At 49.5% G+C, this 26,648-nt stretch overlaps 2 protein-coding genes across 2 annotated transcripts in view; one reads left to right on the forward strand and one right to left on the reverse strand.

Annotated features, from left to right (window-relative positions):
• Positions 1 to 5,681: 5,681 nt before the first annotated feature.
• Positions 5,682 to 13,021, forward strand: ZNHIT3 (zinc finger HIT-type containing 3). The gene is made up of 5 exons (XM_012445492.3): positions 5,682 to 5,830; positions 5,960 to 5,991; positions 10,023 to 10,109; positions 11,194 to 11,274; positions 12,482 to 13,021. The coding sequence occupies exons 1-5, from the start codon at positions 5,745 to 5,747 to the stop codon at positions 12,661 to 12,663; spliced, it is 468 nt and encodes a 155-aa protein (XP_012300915.1). The 5' UTR covers positions 5,682 to 5,744; the 3' UTR covers positions 12,664 to 13,021.
• Positions 13,022 to 13,374: 353 nt separating this feature from the next.
• MYO19 (myosin XIX) overlaps positions 13,375 to 26,648 on the reverse strand; it is a 41,162-nt gene continuing 27,888 nt past the window's right edge. Inside the window, 13 exon segments of the mRNA XM_012445483.3 lie at positions 13,375 to 13,515; positions 13,518 to 13,637; positions 15,485 to 15,781; positions 16,288 to 16,373; positions 19,334 to 19,463; positions 19,573 to 19,739; positions 21,573 to 21,676; positions 22,390 to 22,460; positions 22,992 to 23,099; positions 24,119 to 24,271; positions 24,616 to 24,792; positions 25,054 to 25,167; positions 25,459 to 25,580. Coding sequence (XP_012300906.3) covers positions 13,474 to 13,515; positions 13,518 to 13,637; positions 15,485 to 15,781; positions 16,288 to 16,373; positions 19,334 to 19,463; positions 19,573 to 19,739; positions 21,573 to 21,676; positions 22,390 to 22,460; positions 22,992 to 23,099; positions 24,119 to 24,271; positions 24,616 to 24,792; positions 25,054 to 25,167; positions 25,459 to 25,580 — 1,691 coding nt within the window. The 3' untranslated portion in view covers positions 13,375 to 13,473.

Here is a 26,648-nt window from a genome sequence, read left to right on the forward strand (position 1 = left end):
TCCCAGCTACTCAGGAGGCTGAGGCAGGAGAATTGCTTGAACCCGGGAGGCAGAGGTTGCAGTGAGCTGAGATTGCGTCACTGCTCTCCAGCCTGGGTGACAGAGTAAGATTCCATCTCAAAAAAAAAAAGTAAAAATGGGCCGGGCGCAGTGGCTCACGCCTGTAATCCCAGCACTTTGGGAGTCCGAGGCAGGTGGATCACGAGGTCAAGAGATTGAGACTATCCTCGTCCAACATGGTGAAACCCCGTCTCTACTAAAAATACAGAAAATTAGCTGGGCATGGTGGCGCGTGCCTGTAATCCCAGCTACTCAGGAGGCTGAGACAGGAGAATTGCCTGAACCCAGGAGGCGGAGGTTGCGGTGAGCCGAGATCGCGCCATTGCACTCCAGCCTGGGTAACAAGAGAAAACTCCGTCTCAAAAAAAAAAAAAAAAAAAAAAAAAGTAAAAATGTTGTTTTGAATTTACCTATATGTTTACAATTTTTGGTGCTCCTTTGTGCAGATCCAAATTTCCATCTCATGTCATTTTCCTTTTGCCTGAATAGCTTTCTTTAACATTTCTTGTAGTATAGATCTGCTAGTGAAGAATCCTGTTGGGTTTTTCTAAAAAAGTCTGTATCTTGCCCTCATTTTTAAATGATAAGGAGATAAACCTGGGGTCTCCATTCCTCTTCCCTGCCCCTCACTGAGCAGAGTTCTTATGCATCGCTGCCTTGTGGGAGGTGGAGGTGGGTGCAGAGGTTTGTGAAAAGCCCAGGGCTGCACGCCCGCTCCACAGGGCACCTTTAGAGGCTTCTTGGAGAAGCTGGTTGGGCAGCCCTGACTCTTCGAATCTCTGTGTGTCCTTGGGAATGTCAGGTGGAAGATCGATGTACATTTGCAAGTGGGAGTGAGTGTGAGAAAAGAAAAATTGGTTGTGCATGGTAGGGTGTGTCCAGAGAGCAATGGCGACCTCTGTTGTCTGTGCTCTCCCAACAGTTCTGGGACTGTGGAGAATGCAATTGTTCTCTCTTTTGTAGTTTGGAAGTTCTCCATGAAGTCTAACCGCAGGTCATATTGTTCAGTCTAGAATTGGAGGATGGATATAATTCCATGAGTATGAAATAATATGCAGAGTTTTTGGAAACCAGTTACTGGGCCCACCCATTCCACCGGAAACTCAGGCCTCCTTCATTTCACTCCCACCAGCAACGTCACTCACTTTAACACCTGAACTACTCTTAGATACCAGAGGGGAAACTGAGGCACGCAGGTGTGAACATGGCAGCAGTCCCTAAAGAGCCCATCATAGTCACTTCTGGTGCTGGTCCTGGCACACCTGTGCCCTGGGCACCGCAGGGAACCGCCCCTGGACAGCCAGTGGCACGCGGAGCCCTCGGTGGGCGCAGGGAACACTCGTGGGCATCGGGTTGCCCGCTTTGCCCCAAGCTCTCGACGCACTTTCCTGCCCCCTGGCAATGTCCCAGGTGCAGATCACAGCCTGGAATTGCTCTTCCTCGCGCACCGGATTGGGGGCAGGCGGGGTGCGAGCTGCGCTGGAATCCGGGCGAGCGTGCTCCACCTGGGCAGTGCGGGCCTGGAGCGCCCTCTGGCGGGACGAGGCGCTGAGTCTTGCGTCTCCAGCCGTGGGATTGGCCCCGACTCTCCTCGAACGCGCGGGACAGCGCTGCCAGGAGGCGGAGCTCTGAAAAACTCGACAACCACGCCTCTCTCTCCAGGGCCCGCACTGCATCCCAGGCTGACGCCGAGGAGGCCCGAGGCAGCCGTGGGCGGCCACTAGGACGGGTCTGGTGGGAACATCAGTGTGGACATCTAGTTGCAGGGTCTAGGGTCACACAGCCCCCTTTCTTGTCTGAACTGGCCACTGCCCGGAGGAGCTGGGCTAGGCGTCGTGGGGTGCCACCATCTCACTGCCATCGCGCTGAGCCCACCTCCTTTCCTGGACCTTGGAGGATGAGGGGTGTGAAGGTCGGGGCAAGCTGTCGGTGTCCAGAGTAGAGGAGGGGCCTCTTCCCTGCAGGGCTGTGCATGGGAGGTTTTCCAGGAATCAGTCTTTTTTTTCCTTCCTTCCTTCCTTCCTTCCTTCCTCCCTCCCTCCCTCCCTTTCTTTCTTTTCCTTTTTTTTTTCCCTTCCTTCCTCTTTCTTTCTTTCTTTTCTGTCTTTCTTTCTAGATGGAGCCTTGCCGTCGCCAGGCTGGAATGCAGTGGCATGATCTCAGCTCACCGCAACCTCTGTCTCCTGAGTTCAAGCAATTCCCCTGCCTCGGCCTCCCAAGCAGCTGGGACTACAGGCACACACCACCACACTCAGCTAATTTTTTGTATTTTAGTAGACACAGGTTTCCCCTTTTTGGCCATGGTCTCAAACTCCTGACCTCGTGATCCGCCTGCCTTGGCTTCCCAAAGTGCTGGGATTACAGGTGTGAGTCACCGTGACTGGCAAAATTTCTTTTCTTTCCTTTTTTTTCTTTTCCTTTCCTTTCCTTTCTTTTCTTTCTTTCTTTCTTTTTTTTTTCTGGAGTCACCATCTCTACACTCGCAGGTAGGGGAGTCAGCATGGTTTGGGTGCAGGTTGGAGAGACTGAGCCCTGAAAATGATTAGGGCTGTCTCTGGCCTCAGCCTCAGTGTACACATCACAGGACAACTCAGTCAGGCAGTGGTGATGTCCTCCACAGTGGGCGAATTTCTACCCGTGCCAGACAGCACACAGGATTTTATTTTCTCTCTCTCTCTTCCTTTTGAGACAGGGTCCTGCTCTGTTGCCCAGGCTGGACACTCACTGCAACCTCCTCCTCCCGAGCTGAAGTGATTCTCCCTACCTCAGCCTTCTGAGTAGCTGGCATTATAGACTCACATCACTGCCCCCAGCTAGTTTTTGTATCTTTTTGAGTAGAGACAAGTTTTTGCCATGTTGCCCAGGCTGGTCTTGAACTCCTGGGCTCAAGCCATGTGCCTGCCTCAGCCTTCCAAAGTGCTGGGATTTACCAGCATGAGCCACTTTACCCAGTTGGGCACAGGATTTTAAATTTAATTTTTAAAAAAAAATTTTTTAGAGACAGAGTCTTGCTCGGTCACCCAGGCTAGAGTGCAGTGGCATGATCTTGGCTCACTGCAACCTTTGCCTCTTGAGTTCCAGCAATTCTCATGCCGCAGCCTCCCTAGTAGTTGGGATTACAGGCATGCACCACCACACCCAGTTAATTTTTTCTGTTTTTAGTAGAGACAGGGTTTTGCTATGTTGCCCAGGCTGATCTTGAACTCCTGGCCTCAAGTGATCTCCCTGCCTTGGCCTCCCAAAGTGCTGGAATCACAGGCGTGAGTCACTGCACCTGGCCTGAATTTTTCTTCTTTTAAGTTGGGGTCTCTGTCTTTGTCACCCAGGCTGGAATGCAGTGGCACAATCATAGCTCACTGCAGCATTGAACTCCTGGGCTCAAGTGAGCCTCCGGGCTCAAGTTAGCCTCCAGGCTCAACCTTCCATGTAGCTGGGACTACAGGCTGGTGCCTCCATGCCCAGCTCGTTCATTCCTGAACAATATGAGGAATGCTGTGGGTTACTGGGCCTGTGTGGACCTGTTTTGGATTCTAGGCTGGGTCTAGAGGTGGGAGGCTGGGGCCACTGTAAGCAGGACAGGCAGGTGGCCAGAGGGCCTAGCAGCTTCAGCCCTGAGGACTGGACTGGGTCCTCAGGCCGCCATGCCCAAAGGAAGGATCATTGCTCACTTCCCACTCGAGAAGCGGATGGCAGAATTGTTTTGGAGGGGTCTGGCTTGGGGCCTGGGACCCACGTTCATGTGGTCCAGATGGAGATCCAAGAGTTAGACTCTTTCTAGATATCATGTAGCACTTCAGATTATAAAACTTTTTGCACATGGTCTCCTCTCTGCTTTACAACAGCTCAGGAAAATAGGTCAAAATATCCACTCTAATAGATGAGGGAGCTCAGAGGGGGTAACCAACCCCTCCAGGTCACACAGCCAGGGAGGGGGTTGAGCCGTTTCCAACCACTGCCGTGGTTGTTGCAGATCCATCCCTGTAGACACCTTTATTGAAGGGGGGACCTGAAGCCTGAACAGCCAACACAGAAGAGGAGGTGCTTAGGGGTGAGGGCAATTTATGGCCCTGCAAGGGCCCAGTGCAGGTGGGATGGGAGCCAAGGTAAGGCTGGGCCATGCCCAACTGTAAGCAAAGTTGCTAAACAAACCCATGACTTCATCTAAATGTAAGTTTGTGGTGGCATTCAAGTCCCATCATAACCCATCTGTCCAGACTCATCTGCCTGGGATCCCTGTCTTGGGGCCAGTGGTTACTGGCCTGCTTCCTGGTCAATTAGCCCACTAGGGCCGGGACTACGGGGAGGTGTGAGAAACTTAGAGTGCAAAATTTAAGGAGCACTCACTCTCAGGGCCATGCAGGTGCAGGCTAGCTCTGACAGGACCCTAAGAGTTAATCTCTTCCCTCCCTGTTTCCCCATCCTACTTTCACCCTAAGCATTAGGTTTCCAGAGGACAGAGACCACATCTTCATTAGAAGTCCCCGGGGATCCCCAGCATTGAAGGGCTCACAGTTGGAGCTCAATAAACACTTGCCAGTGGCCAGGCTCATCTTTCTTTCCCAACTGAAAAATGGCCTAGGCTAGGCCGGGCATGGTGGCTCACGCCTGTAATCCCAGCACTTTGGGAGGCCGAGGCGGGCAGATCACAAGGTCAGGAGATCGAGACCATCCTGGCCAACATGGTGAAACCCCGTCTCTACTAAAATCCAAAAATTAGCTGTGCATGGTGGCAGGCGCCTGTAGTTCCAGCTACTTGGGAGACTGAGGCAGGGGAATCGCTTGAAACCGGGAGGTGGAGGTTGCAGTGAGTCGAGATAGTACCACTGCACTCCATTCTGGCAACAGAGTGAGACTCTGTCTCAGGAAAAAAAAAAAAAGAAAAGAAAAGAAAAAAAGAAAGAAAAATGGCCTAGGCTAGGAAGGCCAGGTTCCTGTCTATTGTGTGATCCAACCGACTCTGACTTGCCCAGAGTCTGGACTTGTCCTTCACCAAGAATAAGCAGATGAGATGGGCAGAAGAATCCTAATGTCCCTGCAAGATTCAGGAAGTCCAAGCCAGAAAGTAAAGGACTTTATTTTCTCTTCGAGATGTAGTTTGGCTCTTGTTGCCCAGGCTGGAGTGCAGTGGTGCCATCTCGGCTCACTGCAACCTCCACCTCCCGGGTTCAAACGATTCTCCAGCCTCAGCCTCCCAAGTAGCTGGGATTACAGGCATGCACCACCACGCTTGGCTAATTTTGTATTTTTAGTAGAGACAGGGTTTCTCCATGTTGATCAGGCTGGTCTCGAACTCCCGACCTCAGGTGATCCTCCTGCCTCAGCCTCCCAAAGTGCTTGGGATTACAAGCTTGAGTCACCGCGCCCCCCGGCCTTTGTTTTTTACATGCGGGGCAATACACCTGGAGTGTCGATGACTTGCTCCAAGCTACGCAGCTGCATAAGGACAGGGCTACATAACAAGTTCTTCGAAGCTGTGATCGAATCAAGGAAAACCTGGGACGCAGCTACTTGATGCACATCGAGTATGTCGACGCTCTACTTACGAGGACTGGGACAATGAGCAGGATCAATCCATTGCTTTTGCCTGCCTGCGGAGTGCTGATTGGTCCCCGTTTAGGAAACGGAAAAAGAGGCGGGCACGCGCGCGCGCGGGTGCGCGGGAAGCAGTTTTTTTCCGTGAGGCCATGGCGTCGCTCAATTGTAGCAGCGTTGTGTGCGTAATTTGCTTGGAGAAGCCCAAATACCGCTGCCCGGCTTGCCGCGTGCCCTAGTGAGTGGGGAGGTCACGGGGTCCGGGGGTGCGGGTGTCGGGCCGCTGCGGGAGGGCAGGAACCCGCGGGCTGCGGGAGGGGCCGCGGGCCCTCGGGCCTCACGCTGCCTTGGCCCTCTCTCGTTACAGCTGCTCGGTGGCTTGCTTCCGGAAGCACAAAGGTGAGCCCTCGTCCCCGCCAGCTCTCGGCCCCCTCCTCGCGCGGGGCAGCCCTCTAGTCCCATCGTCGTGTTAGCTGTGCTTCGTTTCCCGCCTCTGGTCTCCGTGGGTTCTGCAGGGGCCTTGCTTTCTCTGACTTGGTCCTAGGTGTCATACGCCTCTTCCTGTGTGTCGGACAGTTTCCTGTGTTGTCCCTGCCTGTAATCGCACTCCGGATTTTGAACAGTCGGCAGCCTTTCTTCTACTCCGCCCCTCCATGGAGGAACCTCCATGCTGTTTTCCATAATGACTATACCAATTTACATTCCTAACAGCAGTGTTTAAGAGTTCCCTTTTCTCCACATCCTCGCCGGCATGTTATTTTTTGTCTTTTTGGTAATAGCCATTCTTTCTTCGGTGAGATGATATCTCATTGTGGTTTTGACTTGCATGTCCCCAATGATTAGTGATGTTGAACTAATTTTTTCATATACTTGTTGGCCATTTGTATGTCTTTTGAGAAGCGTCTATTCAGATCATTTGTCCATTTTATTTTTATTTTTTTGAGACGGAGTCTCGCTCTTGTCATCCAAGCTGGAGTACAGTGGCATGATCTCAGCTCACTGCAACCTCCACTTCGCGGGTTCAGGTGATTCTCCTCCCTCAGCCGCCAGAGTAGCTGGAATTACAGGTGCCTGCCACTTATTCCCAGCTAATTTTTGTATTTTTAGTAGAGACGAGGTTTCACCATGTTGGCCAGGTTGGTCTTGAACTCTTGACTTCAGGAGATCCACCCGCCTCGGCCTCCCAAAGGGATGGGATTACAGGTGTGAGCCACCTTGACCCATTTGTCCATTTAAATGTTTTCTTTTTGTTGTTTTTTCGTTTTGTTTTTTTTTTTTTGCTGGTGAGCTCCTTGTATATTAACCCTTTTTTCCCATCCTATAGGTTGTCTCTTCACTCTGTTATTTCCTTTGTTGTACAGAAGCTTTTTCGTGTAATAGAATTCCATTTGCCTATTTTTGCTTTTGTTGCCTGTGTTTTGAGATTTTATTCATAAAATCATTGCCCAGACCAATGTCCTGAAGCATTTCCCCTGTGTTTTCTTGTAGTAATTTCAGTTTCAGGTTTTACATTTAGGTAGGTCTTTAATCCATTTTGATTTTTATATATGGTGACAGATAAGGATCTAGTTTAATTCTGCATATGGTTATCCTTACAGTTATTGTTTTCTTAGTACCTTTACTGAAGAGTGCTTCCCCCCCCGTATATGCTCTTGGTGCCTTTGTGGAAAGTCGGTTGGCTATAAATGTGTGAATTTATATCTGGGTTCTTTATTCTGTTCCGTTGATTTGTGTGTCTGTTTTTATGCTAGTACCATGCTGTTTTAGATATTATAGCTCTGTAATATATTTTGAGGCCAAGTAGTGGTGATGCCTCCAGCCTTCTTCTGTTTGCTCAGGATTGCTTTGCCTATTGGGGGTCTTTTGTGGTTCCATACCAATTTTAGGATTTTTAAAAATTTTCTGCAAAGAGTATCGTTGGTATTTTGATAGGGATTGCATTGACTCTGTAGATTGCTTTGGGTAGTATGGTCATTTTAATATTTTTCTTATTGGTGGATATGTACATTAATTTTGACTTTGTTGCTGCTATAGGCAGTGTTAAATGAAGAATAATTTTTATCAGAAATTTGATAGCCACATTTGTTGGACACTTTTCATTTGTCTGTGTGTGTGTGTGTGTGTGTGTGTGTGTGTGTGTGTGTGTCTGGCTCTGTCACTCAGGCTGGAGTGCAGTGGTACAAACACTGCTCACTATAGCCTTGACTTCCTGGGCTCAGGCAGTCGTCCTACCTCAGCCTCCCAAGCAGCTGGGACTACAGGCATGCGCCACCATACCTGGCTTATTTATTTTTAATTTTTGTAGAGATGAGGTCTCATATTGCCTGGGCTGGTCTTGACCTCCTGGGCTCAAGTGATCCTCCCACCCTGGCCTCCCACAGTGTTGGGATTACAGACATAAGCTACCTGTCCCCAGCCTGTCATCTTTCTTGATTCCTATGAATATCTGCTGTGTTTGGCTTCTTCTTTCTTGATATTATTCTTTGTAGGCTGGGAAGATACTGCTCTGTGGTATTCTGTCCTCCCATTCTTCCATCGAAGTCCTAACCAGGCCTGACCCTGCTGTAGCTTCTGAGATCAGATGAGATAGGGTGTATTCAGGGTGGCATAGCTGTAGATCCTCTTGCTATTGTTTTTTTTTTTTTTTTTTTGAGACAGGGTCTTACTTGTTGCCCATGATGGAGTGCAGTGGCGTGATCACAGCTCATTGCACCCTCAGCCTCCTGGGCCCAAGGGATCCTCCCACCTTAGCCTCCTGAGTAGCGGAGATGAACTTTATATTTTGTAGAGATGGGGTCTCACTATATTGCCCAGGCTGGTCTTGGACTCCTGGGCTTAAGCATTCCTCCTGCCACAGTCTCCCAAAGTGCTGGGATTATAGTTGGGAGCCACTGTGCTCAGGCTCTCCTCCCTTTATTCATGTCTCTCAGAGTTTTTTTTTTTTTTTTGCTGGATCTCTCCCTTAATTCTGTCCTTGACTTTATTCCTAGGAGGTGAGGTAGGTGATCTTTTACTGTTTTTTTTTTGAGACAGAGCCTTCCTCTGTTGCCCAGGCTGGAGTGCAGTGGCGTGATCTTGACTCACTGCAACCTTCGCCTCCCGGGTTCAAGAGATTCTCCTGCCTCAGCCTCCTGAGTAGCTGGGACTATAGGTGTGCGCCACCACACCCGGCTAATTTTTGTATTTTTAATAGAGGTGGGGTTTCGCCATATTGGCCAGGCTAGTCTTGAACTCCTGAGCTCGTGATCCGCCCGCCTAGGCCTCCCAAAGTGCTGGGATTACAGGTGTGAGCCACTGCGCCCGGCCTACTTTTTTTTCTTACTGACATCCAAATCTTTATAGCTCCAGCCTCTTTCTGAGCCCCTTAGACACAAATGTCTGTATTTCGGGGTCAGGTACAACCCAGAAAATTCACCTCTCCTTCAGTCCCTCCTGCTGTGTTCCTTACATGTATAGCACAGCCGTAAAGTTAGACCTGGATTCCAAATCTGCCTCTGCTACTTACTAGCTGTGGACCCCAATGGACAAGTTTATTAGAAGAAAATTATTTCATCTCTAAGTAAATTAACAGTCTCCATGTCATGGGGGCTTTGCAAAGGTTCCTTGAGCCATTGTGTATCTCACTGCGTACCTGGCACAGTGCTTGGCACTTAGTGGCGTCTGTCATAACTGCCACCTAGGCGACTAGAACTTTTCCATAGCATAGTCAAGTCTAAATTTTAAGCCTCCACAAACTGGTTCTGCCTTGTGTCTTCGGAACCCTTTCCTGTGACCTCATGCTCTGTTGATTCTGTTACCCAGGGTGGAGTGCAGTAGTATGATCACAGCTCACTGTAGCCTTGACATACTCAGCTTAAGTGATCCTTCTGCCTCAGCCTCCTGAGAAGCTGAGACCACATGTGTACACCACCATGGCTGGCTGATTTTATTTTTTGTAGAGACACGGTCTTGCTTTGTTGCCCAGGCTGGTCTCAAACTCCTGGGCTCAAGTGATCCTTCCACCTTGGTGTCCGAGTGTTGGGATTACAGGTGTGAGCCAGCATAGCTGGCCTTCTCTTGACTCTTAAGTTCTTTGGTTGTTTTGCCTCTAGTTTTATCCCATCTGGTATCTGGTTTATAGCAGCTGTTTCAAACACCCCAAGTAAAATTGTGGTGAGAATAAGATTCAGCAGGGTAGGGAGGATGGGGACAGGTTCTTGGGGTGCATGAGTGAGCCCTGCTTCCTTAGCCCTCCTGCCAGGCTCAGGCTGCTGGTGGTTTTCCTTAACCTGCCACTTACTTTGATCTCTCACTTCTTCCACATTCCTGGGCACCCCACCCACATCCCTTACCCCAGACACTTGCTTCCTACCTAGATGCTAACTTGGTGGGGAGGTGCAGCCCTGCCGCTGAAATGGAGGTAATGTGGGCCTGGGATTTGTCTTTTTCAGAACAGTGCAACCCTGAAACTCGTCGTGTTGAGAAAAAAATAAGATCAGCTCTTCCTACCAAAACTATAAAGCCTGTGGAAAACAAAGGTGGGTTAGTTGACTTGCAAAGGACTTCACATAGAATAAGTTGAAAGGAGGGAAAAGGGAAGACTGGGGCTGGGCAAGGAGTCCAGAACAATGGCTTCCTTCGGAAGCAACAGCTTCTTTAGCCCTGAGCACCAGGAGTGGGGTCATGTCATCATGGTTGATGAGCAACCTGAAAGCAGTATTCAGAAGAAAAACGGGCAGAAAAACAGATGAGAAAGGCCATGGCTGTGGTTTGGGGGTTTGTGGTGGGCTCTGCTGCCAGGAGCCTTCTCTAGCCCACAGATGCTGGTCTCCTTCCAGGAATTTGGCAGGGGCTATCTGTTCACCTGAGCTCCACCCAGGCAGGAGGCTTTCTTTGTCCTAGATCACCTCGCTGCTGCTGGAGGTTCAGAGCTTATAGCTGTAGTGGGCTGTCGACCCATCCGTCCAGCCATCTAAATGTTCTTTAATACCTCCTGAGTGTCATGCACTATGCCAGGCTCTGAAAGCAGCCCCTGATACCACCAAAGAGATATTGAACATTCCCTGCAAAGTCATGGCCTATTTTTGCCCTTTGAGAAATTTCCAGGTTGGGTTCAGGCAATGCCAGCAGTTTCTGCCCATGTTGAAAGCACAGGAGATTCTGCTTGGCTGGTTTTTAAAGAGCATCCAGTTTATTGGCCTGTCACAGGGGTTTATTAGTCCCAGTTCCTGGGAGTGCCAGGGCCTAACCGAACCCCACAGAGCAGATGCTAGAAATGCAATGACGTATCGAGCCATGTTGAGGTGGGAAGAGGTAATAAGTTATTAGACAACCAAGGTCTAAGCCTAAAGACCACAAGACCACATAATATAGTAAGGATGTGAACACTAGGGTGCATTTGTTAAAATCACCAATTCTTTCACTTAGCCTCCCCCTTCTAAAAAAGGAGTGTTAGTATAGTCACAAACTTTGGAGAAGAGGATTTTTGTCTGTACCTGCTTGAATACCCCTATCACTATCACATGTGTGCATACATTTTTATCCTGTTGAACTAGCTGTTAAAATCTGGTGTCCAGGCCTCCTTTTTAGTCATGAGTCATTGACTTGTGTTGTATTCCTTAGATGATGAAGACTGTATAGCTGATTTTCTCAATAGTGATGAGGAAGAAGACAGAGTTTCTTTGCAGAATTTAAAGAATTTAGGTAAGTCTGTGCTGTGCTTGTCAACCGTTGAGATTCTTACTGTGTTGTAAGGATTGTGGTTTTTTTAAAGTTAATAAATCCTTGATTAAGTGTGGCATGCAGGACCCTTACTATCTAGTCACATAATTCTGTAAACATACAGAGTTTCATACCTCCCAGCCTCCTCACACCATTCCTTCTGCCTGGAATCCTACTGGTCTCGCTGGTTAGCAAAATTCTGCTCCTCCCTCAAGGCTTGGTTCAAATTTTCTTTGCCCAGCTAGGCTTTTCTTGATCTGCTGTGTGTCTTTCAGAATTAGGCAGTTTTTTGGTTTCCCATAGCAGCTTGGACTTATTAGTAATAAATCACTTAACATTTTATGATAATTTGTCTCTCACATACCGATTTGTACAGCAGGGACCTGTATTCTTAGATCCCCAGTGCTCAGTTCACAGTCCAGCCGTTAATGTAGACTGGTTATCATGATTAGATTTTTTTTTTTTTAAGGGGAAACAGGTGTTAATGCCCCACATTTTTGTAGCACTGCTTATTCAGTCCACGTAACATTCTGTTACATGTGTATGGTGTCTATTAATTTCATTCTTCCCATTTCACAGAATCACAAAAGGTTATACTCTGCAGTTAGTCTCATGGTAATGATTAGTTAGACTGAGTTTGCAGCTAAGCTGGTAATAGGTGTGAAAAATTTTAGACTGTAAAGTACCATGCAGGTGGTATTTGTTGGTTCACTGCTACTGGTCCTGCTGCACGCTGAATCACATGCTTAGACATCATTCATAGTATTTGGTATAGCTGTCCTCTGCAACTTTTATACCTATAAGGAAAGAAAACCTGCCAGCAGCTTAATACTTTTCTCTTTGTGATTGTGCTGATAAAGCATTTTTTCTTAGCTGAAGTGGCACGAAGTTATAATGTTTACAAAGATACCAAGAACTGGTCTCTGTTACTGCAGTTAATGTGGAAATAGTTTGATATGCTGATCTCACCTTTCGTTTTACAGAGGTGGGGTCTTGCCACGTTGCCCATGCTGGTCTTGAATTCCTGAGCTCAAGCGATCTACCCACCTTGACCTCCCTAATTGCTATTACAGGCATGAGCCACCATGCCTGGTGATGGTTTTATCACACTTGAAACATTTCTCTCTTCAGCCATCTCCATGTGTTCCCACTTGAACTCAGGGTAGCTTTTTTTCTTGTTAATTTTTAGGGGAATCTGCAACATTAAGAAGCTTATTGCTCAATCCACACCTCAGGCAGTTGATGGTCAGTCTCGATCAGGGGGAAGACAAAGCAAAGCTCATGAGAGCCTGCATGCAAGAACCCTTGTTTGTGGAGTTTGCAGACTGCTGTTTAAGAATTGTGGAACCATCGCAGAATGAGGATTCTTAACATGGACTACTGTGCTGCTTAAGCTCGTGCTGGACTCCCAGAACCTGCCTACCCTGCCCCCGCTCCAGGAAACCAGCTTGTCTGGGGGGCCCCAGGCAGAAGAGGTTTGGATGCTGGCTGACGTAAGCTATACAGGCCTTTACAGGCATTGACGTGGGCTTATGTTTCAGGCAGATGTGGGGTCCTTAAGGTGGCAAATCCTTTATGGAGAGAAAACTTGACATTCAGATGGTTGTTCTTAAATGTTTTACTTTTGGTACCATTGATAGACATCATAAATGGTATCAAGCTTTACGCTTGATATGGAGCTAAACTTGAACAGTGTTACTAAATAAAATCAAGATGTGATTTTATTGTACACTGGGTTCATAATTTGTTTGAAATTACATTAAACAAATCAACAACTTATTTAAAGGAAATAACTACAAAATTTTCCCCAGCCCAAATTCCAGTGCCAATTTTAGGCCAACTTTGCCTGTTTTCTTCCAAAAGTGCTTATGTGGAATGGGGTTCCTCACTGTAGTGACAGTCATGACTGCTGCTGAGTTTGATATGTGAAGGTAGAGAAACATGACCCTGATGTTTAACCCTAGTTTGGTAATTACCACCCCTGACTCCCTCAGTGCTTGATGTAGCCTAGAGCCCCAGGCCCAATGACGCACTGGCCATGGGACCCTGGCTTGAAGGCTGGAGCTGACACTGTTGCTCATGTGTGTTTGGAGCACTGTGGGAATAGTTTGGCAGCTGTGTGCTGATTAAATGTCTTTGGCAAGGCAGCTGGCAGGAAAAGGCCTTGTGGAAACAAAGGCACTAAGGATCACCCAGCTCAGTGAAGGCAGAAGAGGTCACATGTGGATCAGCCTGTGTCTTTCAAGCAGAATCTGATTAAAGCCGGTAACACTGTAGGGTGAAGGTTCAGGGCAGATGTCAGCATAGCGCAATGGAGACTTTTTGCAGTGAAACTTTATCGATCCCTAGAGGGGGAGAGAAAGAGAGAGAGAGAGAGATGCAGCTTTAGCCCCCAGTTCCTGGGAGTGCCAGGGCCTAACAACCCCACAGAGCAAATGCTAGAAATGCAAAGAGGTATGGACAAGTACTAGTATGGGGGCCACAGCAGTATTAAAATACAAAGCATTACATCCACTCAGTGTGAGACATGAGGAAACCCTACAAGGGGGTGCTCCCTAAGAGGAATGTCTGTCACAGTTCTATGACTGCTTAAAACCGGAAGATCTAAACATTCACCCTTCTGTTTACACTCCAGCAGTCCTATGTATTTTCATGGGAGATTTTATCCAGATTAAGGCCTATATTAGTAATTCCTCTGAATGGAAATTCGGTGTTTCCTTCTGCCTTGTCATTTCACTTACTCCTTGCTGTGATCCCATGCAGTAGGTTGAGTATTAGCCCATTTTATAGACAGGCTCTGAGAAAATGTGTCTTAGCTAAGATCATCCAGTGAATGGGGCAGAGCCAGGACCCAGACCCTGAGGTTCTACCTCCCAGTGCAACACAGGTTCACCTTTCCTTGGCCACTTTATTTCTTCGAGGCCTGGCTTGCTGGGGTGACTCACAAAGCCCCGAGTGACACTGACTTCCCGAGTGTGCTGGCTGACTTTTCCCTGGCTGCTCATATTATAAAAACACAAAGCTGGGTGCGGTGGCTCATGCCTGTAATCCCAGCACTTTGGGAGGCCAAGCCACGCAGATCACTTGAGGTCAGGAGTTTGAGACCAGCCTGGCCAACATGGTGAAACCCGTCTCTATTAAAAATACAAAAAAAAAAAAAAAAAAAAAAAAAGCTGGGCGTAGTGGTACATGCCTGTAGTCCCAATTATTTGGGAGGATGAGGCAGGGTAATCGCTTGAACGCACTGCACTCCATCCTGGGCAACCCAACCCCACAGAGGACTTGGACCACTGGCTCTGCTTGCCATTTCCTCAGCTAGAAAAGGAGAAAAACCCAGCAATACAATTTGAGGAAAACATGGTACCAAATCCAGTGCCATTTGAGGTAACAAACTCATCACAACCCAAGTTGTGATGTGGGACTAATTAGATTATTTGCCCTCAAGTCTTGGGGTAGTTTCTTTTTTGCTATGTCTCATAATTTTTTTCTCTTTTCTGTAATCGACCTATTATTACCCTAAGCCAAACTTTCTTTTTTTAGACAGACTCTTGTCACCCAGGCCGAAGTTCTGTGGCACGATCTCAGCTCACTGCAGCCTCTGCCTCCTGGGTTCAAGCGATTCTCCTGCCTCAGCCTCCTGAGTAACTGGGACTACAGGCGTGTGCCACCATGCCTAATTTTTGTATTTTTAGCAGAGATGGGGTTTTGCCATGTTGGCCAGGCTGGTCTCAAACTCCTGACCTGAGGTGATCTGCCTGCCTCAGCTTCCCAAAGTGCTGGGATTACAGATGTGAACCACTGTGCCTGGCCCTAGGCCAAACTTCGAACACCTCCTGCTCCTGACTCCTCTAGAGCCTTGGTTCTCACAGTGTGGTTCACAGAGCATCAGCATCAGCTGGGAGCTTGCTAGAAACGCAGTATTGCATTTGGAAATGGAACTAAAAGGAGATTCAGAGATGCTGAAATAATTAGAGGCAGTTTTAAAAAAGATAAAGGGCTCTAGAAGATTCCCAGTTAAAACAAAGTAAATAATCCAAACCTACAGTTGGTTAGGATGTGCAGGCTTCTGGTTCACCCAGTAAGGTTAGGGACAGATCCTGTCCCAGCCAGTCTCACTCCCCCTGTGAACTTCTAGGCTTTGCTCTTGCTGTTCACAGGAACAAAGCTGTCATGGCCATCACGCACAACGTACCTGAGGCATCGCTCGGATGGACGTGACACCAGCCTGGTCTTGTTGTGCTGTCTGGACTGTGTAGCTACTGGGGCTGCCCCTGGGGAGCTGGAGACAGGCCCAGACCACCAATTTCCTCTGAAAGTTGCCTACACCCATAGCTGTGTTGGTCAGGACAAGCCCCAGGGGCCAGAGGCGGATTACTGCTTCCAGGAGCCTGGTCTGCAGTGGGGAGGTACTTAGGGAACCAGGAGCTTGAGAGAGGTGTTTTTCTTCCACATCATCCAGTTCTTCAGCAGCAAGGCAGGCCATTCTGATCTTAAAAAGCAAACATTCCTTTATAGCTTTAGATTTATCTAGCCCTCTTAGCAGAAAATGGAAATCAAAACTAACAAATCATCTTAACAAGGTGAACTGAAGGCACCTGGTTGCGAACAGCTGGCTGCTCTGAACCAAACTGGTTCTATATGGCACAAGTCTATACACCCCAGGCAACAGTGCTTAGGCCTTACATATGCTACTTGTAAACAAAGTAACAGCCCATTGAGACATAACTGATAAGCTGTAAATCTCAGTCTTTTAAAGTGTACATCCCAGAGTTCGGTATATTCCCAGAGTTGCTTATACCACTCTTTACCTTCACAACTACCCTGCAGGGTAGGTGTTATTGTGCCCACTGCATACAATATGAGGCTCACAGAGGCTGAATGACCTGCCCAAGGCCACCTGCATTGCAGTGGCAGAGCCAGCATTCCCACTCAAGTCCACCATCTGGTCCCCAAAATTGATCCACTGCCCACTCCAACTTCTTGGGTATGTCTTACTCTCCACTTCTGCCATGTGCGCTTGATGACCGTAGCAGCTGCGTGTAGCCTCTGGATGCGTTTCCGAGTTAACCAGGAACGAATGGCTAAGAGGTTTGCCCAGAAACAGAAAAGAGATAAAGGGGCCTTTAGAGTGTTAGTAACCTGACTGCAGCAAAACTACAGTTGCTGTCAAAATTTCAAATATATATTTTTTCAATGAATGCCTACTTTGGGCTACAAATGAAATAAGGCAAAATTGGCTTTTAAACATTCCTTCCACTGCCCACACATTTGGATACACCTACACAGTGAAGGAGCACTGGCTGAAGGCAAGGCAGTCACTTCCTGTCTCAGGCTCAGTCCAGGGCAGCACCCAGGGTACAGGAGGAGTCTGGATTGTCTGTGCCTTTAAAAATTGTTTTTTTTTGCTGGGCACGGTGGCATGTGCCTGTAGTCCCAGCTACTCGGGAAGCTGAGGTGGGAGGATCGCTTGAGCCCAGGAGTTCTAGGCTGTAGTGCGATATGCCGATCGGGTGTCCGCACTAAGTTCGGCATCAATATGGTGACCTCCCAGGAGTGGGAGACCACCAGGTTGCCTAAGGAGGGGTGAACTGGCCCAAGTCGGAAACGGAGCAGGTCAAAACTCCCGTGCTGATCAGTAGTGGGATTGTGCCTGTGAATAGCCACTGTACTCCAGCCTGGGCAACATAGCGAGACCCTGTCTCTTAAAAAAAAAAAAAAAAAAAAAAAAGTAAAAAAAAAAAATTTTTTTTATATTCTCAGTTGAATTTGTTTGCTTTACACATTCCTGATCTCACACCACGACATACCCCAAAACTGATACAATTAATAAAATGATGGTAATTTTATTCCCTTCTCTACAATTTCAGCATATTCTTTGTTTCGTTTTGTTCTTTTTTGAGACAGGGTCTTGCTGTTGCCCAGGCTGGAGTGAAATGGCATGAACAGTTCACTGGAGCCTCAGTAAGGCTGTAGCGTCAATCTCCCAGGCTAAATCGATCCTCTAGCCTCACCACAGGCACGTGCTACCAGACATGGTTAATTATATTTATTTATTTATTTAGAGATGGAGTTTTGCTCTTGTTGCCCAGGGTGGAGTGCAATGGCACAATCTCGGCTCACTGCAATCTCCGCCTCCCAGGTTCAAGCGATTCTCCTGCCTCAGCATCCCGAGTAGCTGGGACTACAGGCATGTGCCACCACGCCCAGCTTTTGTTTTTGTATTTTTAGTAAAGACGGGGTTTCTCCATGTTGGTCAGGCTGGTCTCGAACTCCCAACCTCAGGTGATCTGCCTGCCTTGGCCTCCCAAAGTGCTAGGATTACAGGTGTAAGCCACTGTGCCTGGCCTATGTTTTTAATTAATTATTTTTTTTGAGACAAGTTTCGATCTTGTTGCCCAGGCTGGAGTGCAATGGTGTGATCTTGGCTCACCACAACCTCTGCCTCCTGGGTTCAAGCAATTCTCTTCACTCAGCCTCCCGAGTAGCTAGGACTACAGGCATGCACCATCACGCCCGGCCAATTTTTTGTATTTTTAGTAGAGACAGGGTTTCTCCATGTTGGTCAGGCTGGTCTTGAACTCCTGACCTCAGGTAATCCGCCTGCCTCAGCCTCCCAAAATGTTGGGATTTCAGGCGTAAGCCACTGCACCTGGCCATTTTTAAAAATTGTATTTATTTACTTATTTGAGATGATGGAGTTTTGCGTGTTGCCCAGGCTGGAGTGCAATGGCATGATCTCAGCTCACTGCAACCTCCATCTCCCGAGTTGCTGGGATTATATGCATATGTCACCATGACCAGCTATTTTTTGTATTATTAGTAGAGATGGGGTTTCTCCATGTTGGTCAGGCTAGTCTTGAACTCCTGACCTCAGATGATCCGCCTGCTATAGCCTCCCAAAGTGCTGGGATTACAGGTGTGAGCCACAGCGCCTGGCCCATTTTTATTTATTTTTTGACATAGTCTTGCTGTGTCATCCAGGCTGGAGTACAGTGGTGCAATCTCAATTCACTGCAACCTCTGCCTCCTGGATTGAGGTGATTCTCTTGCCTCAGCCTCCTGAGTAGCTGGGATTATAGGTGCGTACTACCACATCCAGCTAGTTTTTTGTATTTTTAGTAAAGAAAGGGTTTTGCCATGTTGACCAGGCTGGTCTCGAACTCCTGACCTCAGGTGATCTGCCCACCTTGGCCTCCCAAAGTTCCCAAAGTGCTGAGATTATGGGATTAGAGCCGTGAGCCACCACGGCAGCCCCCCCTTTTTTTTTTTTGGTAGAGATGAGCCTCCCCCTGTTGCCCTAGGCTCGTCTCGAATTCCTGGGCTCAAGTGATCCTCCCACCTCGGTCTCCCAAAGTGCTGGGATTAACTACCGCACCCAGCTTCCTTATACAATTTTTAAAATGCCTACACACACAGAAACACACCTTACAAGGCATCACCCTTAATACGTGGTTTGGCATCTAGGTATAAATATCATTTTGGAAGTGGTTCTCCATTAACTTTATAATATTCTTCAAAAACACTTAGCTGCATCATAGGGACGGTCCATAATTTGGCCATGACTTCACCACTGTTAGATATTTGGGTTCTAACACTTTTCTTTTTCAAAATAAGACTACTATGAACATGTTGGTTAATGCATCTTTTCATTTGATGAACTCCTTTGGTTTTAACCTTCTCCTTAAATTCATCCCAGCCCTACAGCCCAGTAGGTAATGGTTTGAGTTGTCATAAAGGGGAAAAAAAAAGTTGGCCTAAACAACTGTCAGGGTCTGAGAAAGAGTAATTAAAGACAACTTTTAGCCTCCACTTCTTAAAGAGCACTTTTGTTTGTGGAGTAACTTGGTTTCTGTTGAACTGGAGAGACATGGCTGAGGGGGACAAGGAATTTGAAACCCAGTGCACCATAAGGACGTGCCATCATCTCTTCAGGCTGGGACAGTCAGCTTCAGGAGATGGGGACTCAACGAGCCATGTTTCAAAGGAAACCACCATCCTGTGGGGTGTGTGTGCAGTGCTGACGGGCAGCCTGCCCACCTACCTGCCTGGATGAGTATGGTGGCCTGCCGTTGCCGCTCCTGCTTCCGCTGCCGGTGTCTCCTCCAGCCACTCTGGATGCAGCGGGCACACTGTTCCAGCACCTGGTCACGCCCACATTCCAGAAGCTCCAGCTAGGAAAAAGGGCATCCACTGAGGGCAGCCTCTCCTACCCCTACCCTGTCCTGCTAAGGAGAGCACAGAGCTGGCCTCTGTAACCTCCTCATCCGCAAACAAGCTCACCATGGAGTCAGTCATGAACACCTTGGTCCTGCCACAGTGCACTGGGGTTGGCATGGCCTCAGCCAAGTCACCAGGTGTGGCTTTGGTCTGAGTTAGGACCGGCAGAGTGTGGAGAATGTCCTGGAGGAGAGGTTCAAGCGTGGCTTCCTTGGCATGTGGACACCATTCTGTGGGAGGGAGATGGCCCCATTAGTGCATGGTCATCTCTACAAGCCTCTGTGGCCTGAAGAAACTGGCTTTTGGCCTCCCTAGCATTCTACGAGTCTCTTTGCTGCTGTTCTTGGCTCTAGCCATTTCTTCCTCATTCCTCTTTTGGAGGAAGCCACAAGCAGCCCCTCTATTGTCCCTCAGGGCCCTGGCTGTTCTGTGGAGCCTTGGAATACCCACTTGTGCCTGTGTGTCCTCAGGCGTTCCACAGCCTCTACTGCCTTTGGGCAGGCTGGCAGAGGGTACTTGACATCTGGAAGGGTGACTCCCTCCAAGCTTGAATCCCAGGCTGCTCAGCCAGCATTTGTTTCCAAGGCCCCCAGACACACATCCTGAGAGCCAAACAGGACAGCTGGGCCACTCGCTCAGCCCCAACCCCTCACTCCCCGCCACATGTGGGAAAAGGGAGATCCAATCTCAGCCCTTAGTTTGGGAATTTTCTATTGCAAATAAAAAGAATAAATAATTCATTTAAAAGTGAATTTAAAAACCCCAGCCCTGCGAAGGTCCCGCCCCACTGCCTGCCCTCCCACAGCTCGCAGGGCTGACTCCTGGAGAGGAGGATTTACCTGAGGGCTCTGACCACCTTAGCTGCCCAGTGCCTCTCTGGAGACAAAGGCTGCCAAAGGAGACACCACAGATGAGAAACAGCAGCAAAATCAATCAGGGGCCAGAAGGGCTTTGGGCAAGAGACATGGAACAGGAGAAGGAGAAGAAAGGAGAAAGGGTGAAAGGAAAGTGAAAACTGCCCAGGATGGGAGGAAACAAAGCAGGATTTCCCAAACGGCCTGTGAGGGGCCCAGGATAAGGCTGGGTATGAGGGGCAGCGGTGCTGGGCTGGGGTCCTGCCGAGGCAGGGCTCCCCGGCAGCCTGTCCTTGGCCTGTTGTCCCTCTGCCTGTGTCTGGGCCCTGTGGCTCCCATGGCCTCAGTTATATCTACATGCTGACAACCCCCACATGAGGGCCACAGTCCAGATCTTTCCCTTGAGACTAAAGCCTGCCCAAGTGCCTTGCAGACTTCTCCACTGGACCTGCAGGTCAAGCCACCCACTCCAGGGCTCTTCAGCCTCCTTGAACCTCTCTGCCTCGTGCTTTTCCCCACTGCCCAGGCTAAGTTAATTTATTCCTTTCCTCTCCCTCTACATCCAGGCAAGCCCGTACCCAAGACTGAGCAGTTTCTTCCAAACATTTCCTGACTGCCTACATTTCTCATTTCTCTCTCTGAGGGCAACTTTAATGTCTCACTCCCACGGCCCTCCACGGGGCCCCCAGAGTGGTCTCCAGAAAGCATAAAGCTGATAGAGTCATTTGCTCCCTCCCCTGCAGTGCCTGCTCACCTGCCCAGAAAATAAAGTCCAGATTCCTTGATGGGGCCCTACCTGCTACTCCAGCCTCACCTCCCCCAGATCTTTGCCTCAATGAGCCAGGAACATGGAATGGCCTGGAGTTCCTCATACCCACACTACTGCTTCAAGCCTTTGTTCAGATTACACCTGTCACATGGAACACCCATCACCTGGCTAATCCAATTTATTTTCACATACTACCTCCTCCAGGAAGCCTTCCCTGATTCATACCTCCCCCAGCACCATCCACAGCACCCTGTTCATAGTTCTGCCTTTCCACTTTCCATGCCATTTGTCTTTTTTGAGTCTGTTTCCCCCACTGAACCAAAACCAGGGCTGTGTTTTATTCACCAGTAAGCCCCAGCCTTTAGCCCTGAGATAGGGCACAGGGTAGGTGCTCAATACACTGTGGCTGAACAAATGACTAACACATGGGTCCCACTCACCAGGGAGCCCTTTGGCAGGATATGGGCTGTGGGGGCCAGAGGATGTGCAAGGACGAAGCCTTCTCAGTAACTTGTATCGTTCTACAAAGTTTTGGTGAGAGACCCTGGAAGCCAAAGCAGGCAGAAGGAGAGAATGACTTCATTGTGAGCCAGGTACATGGCTTGAGGATCAAAAGAAGTTCTTCTGTTTAATCTGCTCAACAACACAGCAAGGTGCTGCCCTCCCTGAGTATCCCCATTGAATGTGAATGTGGTTCTGGGGCAATTTCTAAGGTCATTTAGTCAGAAGCCCATAAAGACCATTTTAAATAGGTCTGCTCTCCCTGCTGCCTTGGTCTACCAACACAAAGCAACTAGTAGGGGATTTGCGGGCTGCTTAGGCCCCTCCCCAAACAACTGGACCACTCCTATGATGCAGACATGCTTGGCCATATCTCCCCTCTGACCCCACAGTCTCCTCCACTTCCTTCCCATCTCCCTGCTCCCCAACAAGGCAACACTTCTCAAACAGCTGATAGCACCTGATATCTGCACTTCCTCCCAATTGCCTTTCAGCCCTCCTGAGTCTGGCTTCTGTCCCCAACACTGTACCAATGTGGCTTTTGTCACAGCCATCAGCTGGACACAAAACAGCGCACAATAAGTGAATGGATAAACGAATGAGTGCTGCTCCCTAGTTCCTGGTCGACTTCTACAGGCCAGCCTCTTTCTCTTCATCTCCACATCTCGCTCTGGGTTGGGCAGGCTCTTGCCCGGCGAGTGTTCCCAGCCCCAGCCCACACTGGCCCTGCCCTGTGCCATGATCGAGCTCACTCACCGGATGGGGAAGCCAGCAGCACTGATGTGGATGGTCTCCACGAGGCCACAGGCCTCCAGCTGGCTCAGGACCTGCAAGGGTGGGGAGATAGGGTAGGCACCTGCAGCATGGGCCAGCAGGCCAGAAATTCCATTCCTCTCAGCTCTTCTTCTTAGGCCCTGGCCAGTGCCAAGCTGCTGCAGGCTCTCCCAATGCTTGGCTAATGGCAGTATCTCTTTGGGGCAGTGAGAAATCAAGGGACCTTGAAAAATCATCTCCCTGCTAAAAAGCGCCCTGGTGGTTCCAAGTCCCCCACTGTGTGGGGACTGTAAGGTGATGCAGACTTTCACCTAATCATGAGAGAAACCCATTCCTCTGGGTAGATTTAGTCTCTCATCTGGGCACATGGCTCAGAGAACAAGATGTAATGGAACTTGCCTCCCTGGCTAGGCCACTGTGCATGGACCACACAACCGGCCCTGCCACACCAAGGGAGATGGGCCCTCTCTCGTATCAGGTCTGGCTGGAGAGACCACCTCTGTTCATTCCATTTGGAGCAGATGTCCTGCCCTTCATCTCTCCAGGGCCTTGGTGCAAAGCAGCCTTTGCCCAGTGTTAATTACCTCCTCCTGGACAAAGGTCTGCGCCTGGCTCTGGCTGTTGGGCTTGATGCAGCGAATGTAGTGGGGTGTGGTGCTGTGTAGGACCTGTAGGAGCTGCTCCAGGGAGGCCTGCAAATGAGAGACCATGGGTGTAGGCAGGGAGAGGGGCTACCCAGGGCCATCAGCTGAGCTCTGGTTAGTAACTACATCAAATGCTTCCAGCGGGCCCTTCCAGGATCCTGAGACCAGGAATCTCCTATGCAGGGATGACTGCGCTGCAGGCTCTCAATGAGCCGGCTCAGAGCACATTCCTCTCCCGACTTCCGTGCTTCTCACCTCTGCCTCCAGGGACCCTTCTAAACCTGTGACCCTCCCTGACTGGTCTCCCTGAATCCAATCTCCTCCTCCTTCCCCTCCCCACTTCTCCCCAGAGCAATCTTCTTAAGCAAGAACAATCTCAAAACTCCCTGCCATTCATCCAAGCAACAACTGTTATTATTCAGCTCATCCTGTGAGCTGGAGGCTGTGCCACAGGCTGCCTACTGCTGTGTCAGAGCTCAGTCCAATGGGCTACACACATGGATGAACACCCTTGGGGGTGTGTCTGAGGCTGGGTAGGAATGTACGAATCAATCCTGGTTTCATGGGTGCCTCCTCAAGGAGGTGGTAATAAAGCTAAAGTCTGAAGGATGAGAAAGACTAAACTAGGAAAAGGTGTGTGGAGGATGGGAGTGAGTTGGAGCTGATGGGGCAGTGGTCAAGAGTATCCCAGGAAGATGAGGCAGTACATGCAAGGGCTGAGGGGACCGTAGAAAGCAGATGATGTGAGAGGAGTAAGTGACGCTAGGGCTTGAGCATGAAGCTAGAGAGCTGGGGATGAGCCAGGTCAAAGAGGTTCATGTAGCTGATCCTCTCATGAGTACCCCATCAGAAGGCCCCTAGGCTTCCCATATTATAGCTGATAGACTATTTGTCTACTTCAGCTTCTGTCTTCCACACCGAAGTATAAACTCCATGGGGACTGGGACCACATCTACTTGACTTGCCACCGCTCCCCAGCAAACAGCACCAATCCTGGCAGGTGCTCAATAAATATTTGTGAAACTGCGGAGTAAACCAAGCACCTCCCATCAGCACATTAGACCCACCTTGAACTTGGATACCACGGTCAACACAGGGGCCCTGCTCTGGCCAGAGGGTTCCACCTGGGTCTTCTCTTTGGGGTTAGTAGGAAACAGCCCCAAGAGCAGGGGGTCCTGGGATTGCTGCAGGAGCCCGGTCAGCTCAGGTGGGATGGGGTCCTATTGGGAAATAGCAAGAGCAGCAGGTGAGGGCAGGTGGAGCTTCTGCCCAGGGCCATCTACTGCCCACCCAAGCCACAGATGACAGGACTTCCAGGTAGGATAGGGCCCGAGCCCAAGAAAAGGTCTCCTGGACGACCAGAGACCTGGAGACCCTGTCTAACATGGGTTATCTCCAGGCAGGTCATGCTTGATTGGTGGAGACCTCGCCCAAGAAGGTGATACTGGATTCTGGGAAGAGGTCTGGAGAAAAGGGACTCACGATGAGAAACTACTACGTCAGCATAGCAAAGGTCCAGCATCTCGTTTCTCACAAGCCCCACTGGGCATGGCCCAGCCCATACCTTGTTCTTCTCTACCAGGCCCCCTGTGTGGTACCGCACAGGTCCTGCATAATGCACCACGATGAAGCCGGGCTCCCGGCTGAGCTTATTGTGGCCCAGGCAGGGGCTGCCTGCCAGGGCAGTCTCAATGCGTGTCTGGAGCTGGGCTGCGCTGCTTGGTCGATTGAGGCGACATTCCTGTGGGATGGGAGCAGGGGGTCAGCCACCAAAATTAGAGCGTCTCACCACAACCCTCACCGTCCCCACCCTGTGGCCCCCACAGCAGCAGACATCACACAGGCAGCATAGTGTCCCCAACAGGGAGGAAATACAGCAGTTAGCAGATCTATTTGGCAGATTGGGAAGAGAGAGGCATAGAGAGGGAACAGGATAATCATCAAGGCCCCAGAAAACCCAAAGGCCAACTCTGGTGCTCAGCTCATTAGCTGACCTCCCCACCTCATTTATGAGGGAGCAGATGCTGATGGGGCTCCCTTCAATGAGATCCAAACAAGGCTGGTTGTCCTGGTAGCTGATAAATGACCACTCCAGATCCTCAGCTGCATATTCCTCCTAAAGAACAAGGTGGGGTGGGGTGGGGTGGGAGAAGGCAGATGTGGTCTGAGGTCCAGAGGGGTCATCCATGGCTGGCCTCAGTACCACAGTGTATTCCAGAACAGCATCAAAGAAGAAACAGAAGTATATCAAAATGTTACATTGTACTCTGTATGTGCAATTATTATTTGTCAATTTAAAATAAGAAGGAACAAAAGGCTTCAGATCAGAACCGGGGCTGGGACTGGAAGGTCAAGAAGGGATTCCGGATCCAAAAGAGGACCCACCCCTGCTCACCCCATCCCTTACCTGCTGGGCCCTTAGGTAGTGAGCCACAAAGTGCTGCTGCAGTTTCTCATTGGCGTAGTTGATACATAACTGTTCCAGACTGTTGTCGGGAAATGACTCAAATCCATACACATCCAGCAGGCCTGGGAGAATGGCAGAGAACCCATGGGGCCACTGCAGGGAGCAGATGGGGGATAGGGGACCACAGGAACCCAGGGTGGCTGGGCCCCTGCCAATGCCTTATACTTGGCAGCCTGGCGATGAGGCTGAGTGAGCATGACATCTGCGGTAGGCAGAACATACCTTCCCCAGCCTCCACCCAAGGTAGCTCCCATCTCTACCCCACTCCCCTGGAGAGCTCAGAGCAGGCAAGAAACCCAGATGAGGTGTGAAGACAGCCCTGGGCATCAGGCCCATTTTTGATTCTGAATTCTCTGGTCCTGACAGGCCCCTCCTGTGAGGAAACCAGGTCCCAGGGAACGTTTTCTGTGTTAAATCTAGTTTGGAGGGCATTCGTTTCCACCTATGGCTAGAATTCCACCATTCCATGAGCAAATGCCTTTAAGCTTTATTTCCTCCTATACCTGACTGTCCCACCTAGAGTTACAATGGTGTTGACCTCCCTCGGTTATGTCCCTTTTTTTTTTTCCCCCCTGAGATAGGGTCTTGCTCTGTTGCCCAGGCTGGAGAGCAGTGACGTGATCATAGCTCACTGCAGCCTCAAACTCTTGGGCTCAAGTGATCCTCCCACCTCAGTCTCCTGAGTAGCTGGGTCTACAGGTGTGCAGCACCATGTCTGGCTAATTTTTTTGAGATGAGATCTTGCTATATTGCCCAGGCTGGTCTCCAACTCCTGGCCTCCAGTGATCCTCCAGCTTTGGCCTCCCAAAATGGTGGGATTACAGGTGTGAGCCACTGTGCTAGCCTCCAAGTCCCTTCTAATCCAGCTCTTTCCCCCATTCCCCACTACTCTCCTGCAATTAGAGTTGGGACTCTGGGGAGAAAAAGGGCTCCTTCAGACAAGGCAACGTTAAGTCTGTCTGGAGAGTTACAGACTGCTCAGATGTGGGTACTGGAGAGCAGAGATCTTGCCCTACACTGGCAGGCAGATGGAAGAGGAGACATAAGTACAAAGAAGGGAAAGGAGCTGCCCAGAGCCACACGGTGGACCCAGGGCTCCTGCCACTCCATCCAAGGCTTTATTGCTCTTT

This window comes from Aotus nancymaae, unplaced genomic scaffold (assembly GCF_030222135.1).
Source record: "Aotus nancymaae isolate 86718 unplaced genomic scaffold, 86718_ANA_hifiasm-v0.15.2.pri h1tg000018l, whole genome shotgun sequence".
NCBI classification, from domain to species: Eukaryota; Metazoa; Chordata; class Mammalia; order Primates; family Aotidae; genus Aotus; species Aotus nancymaae.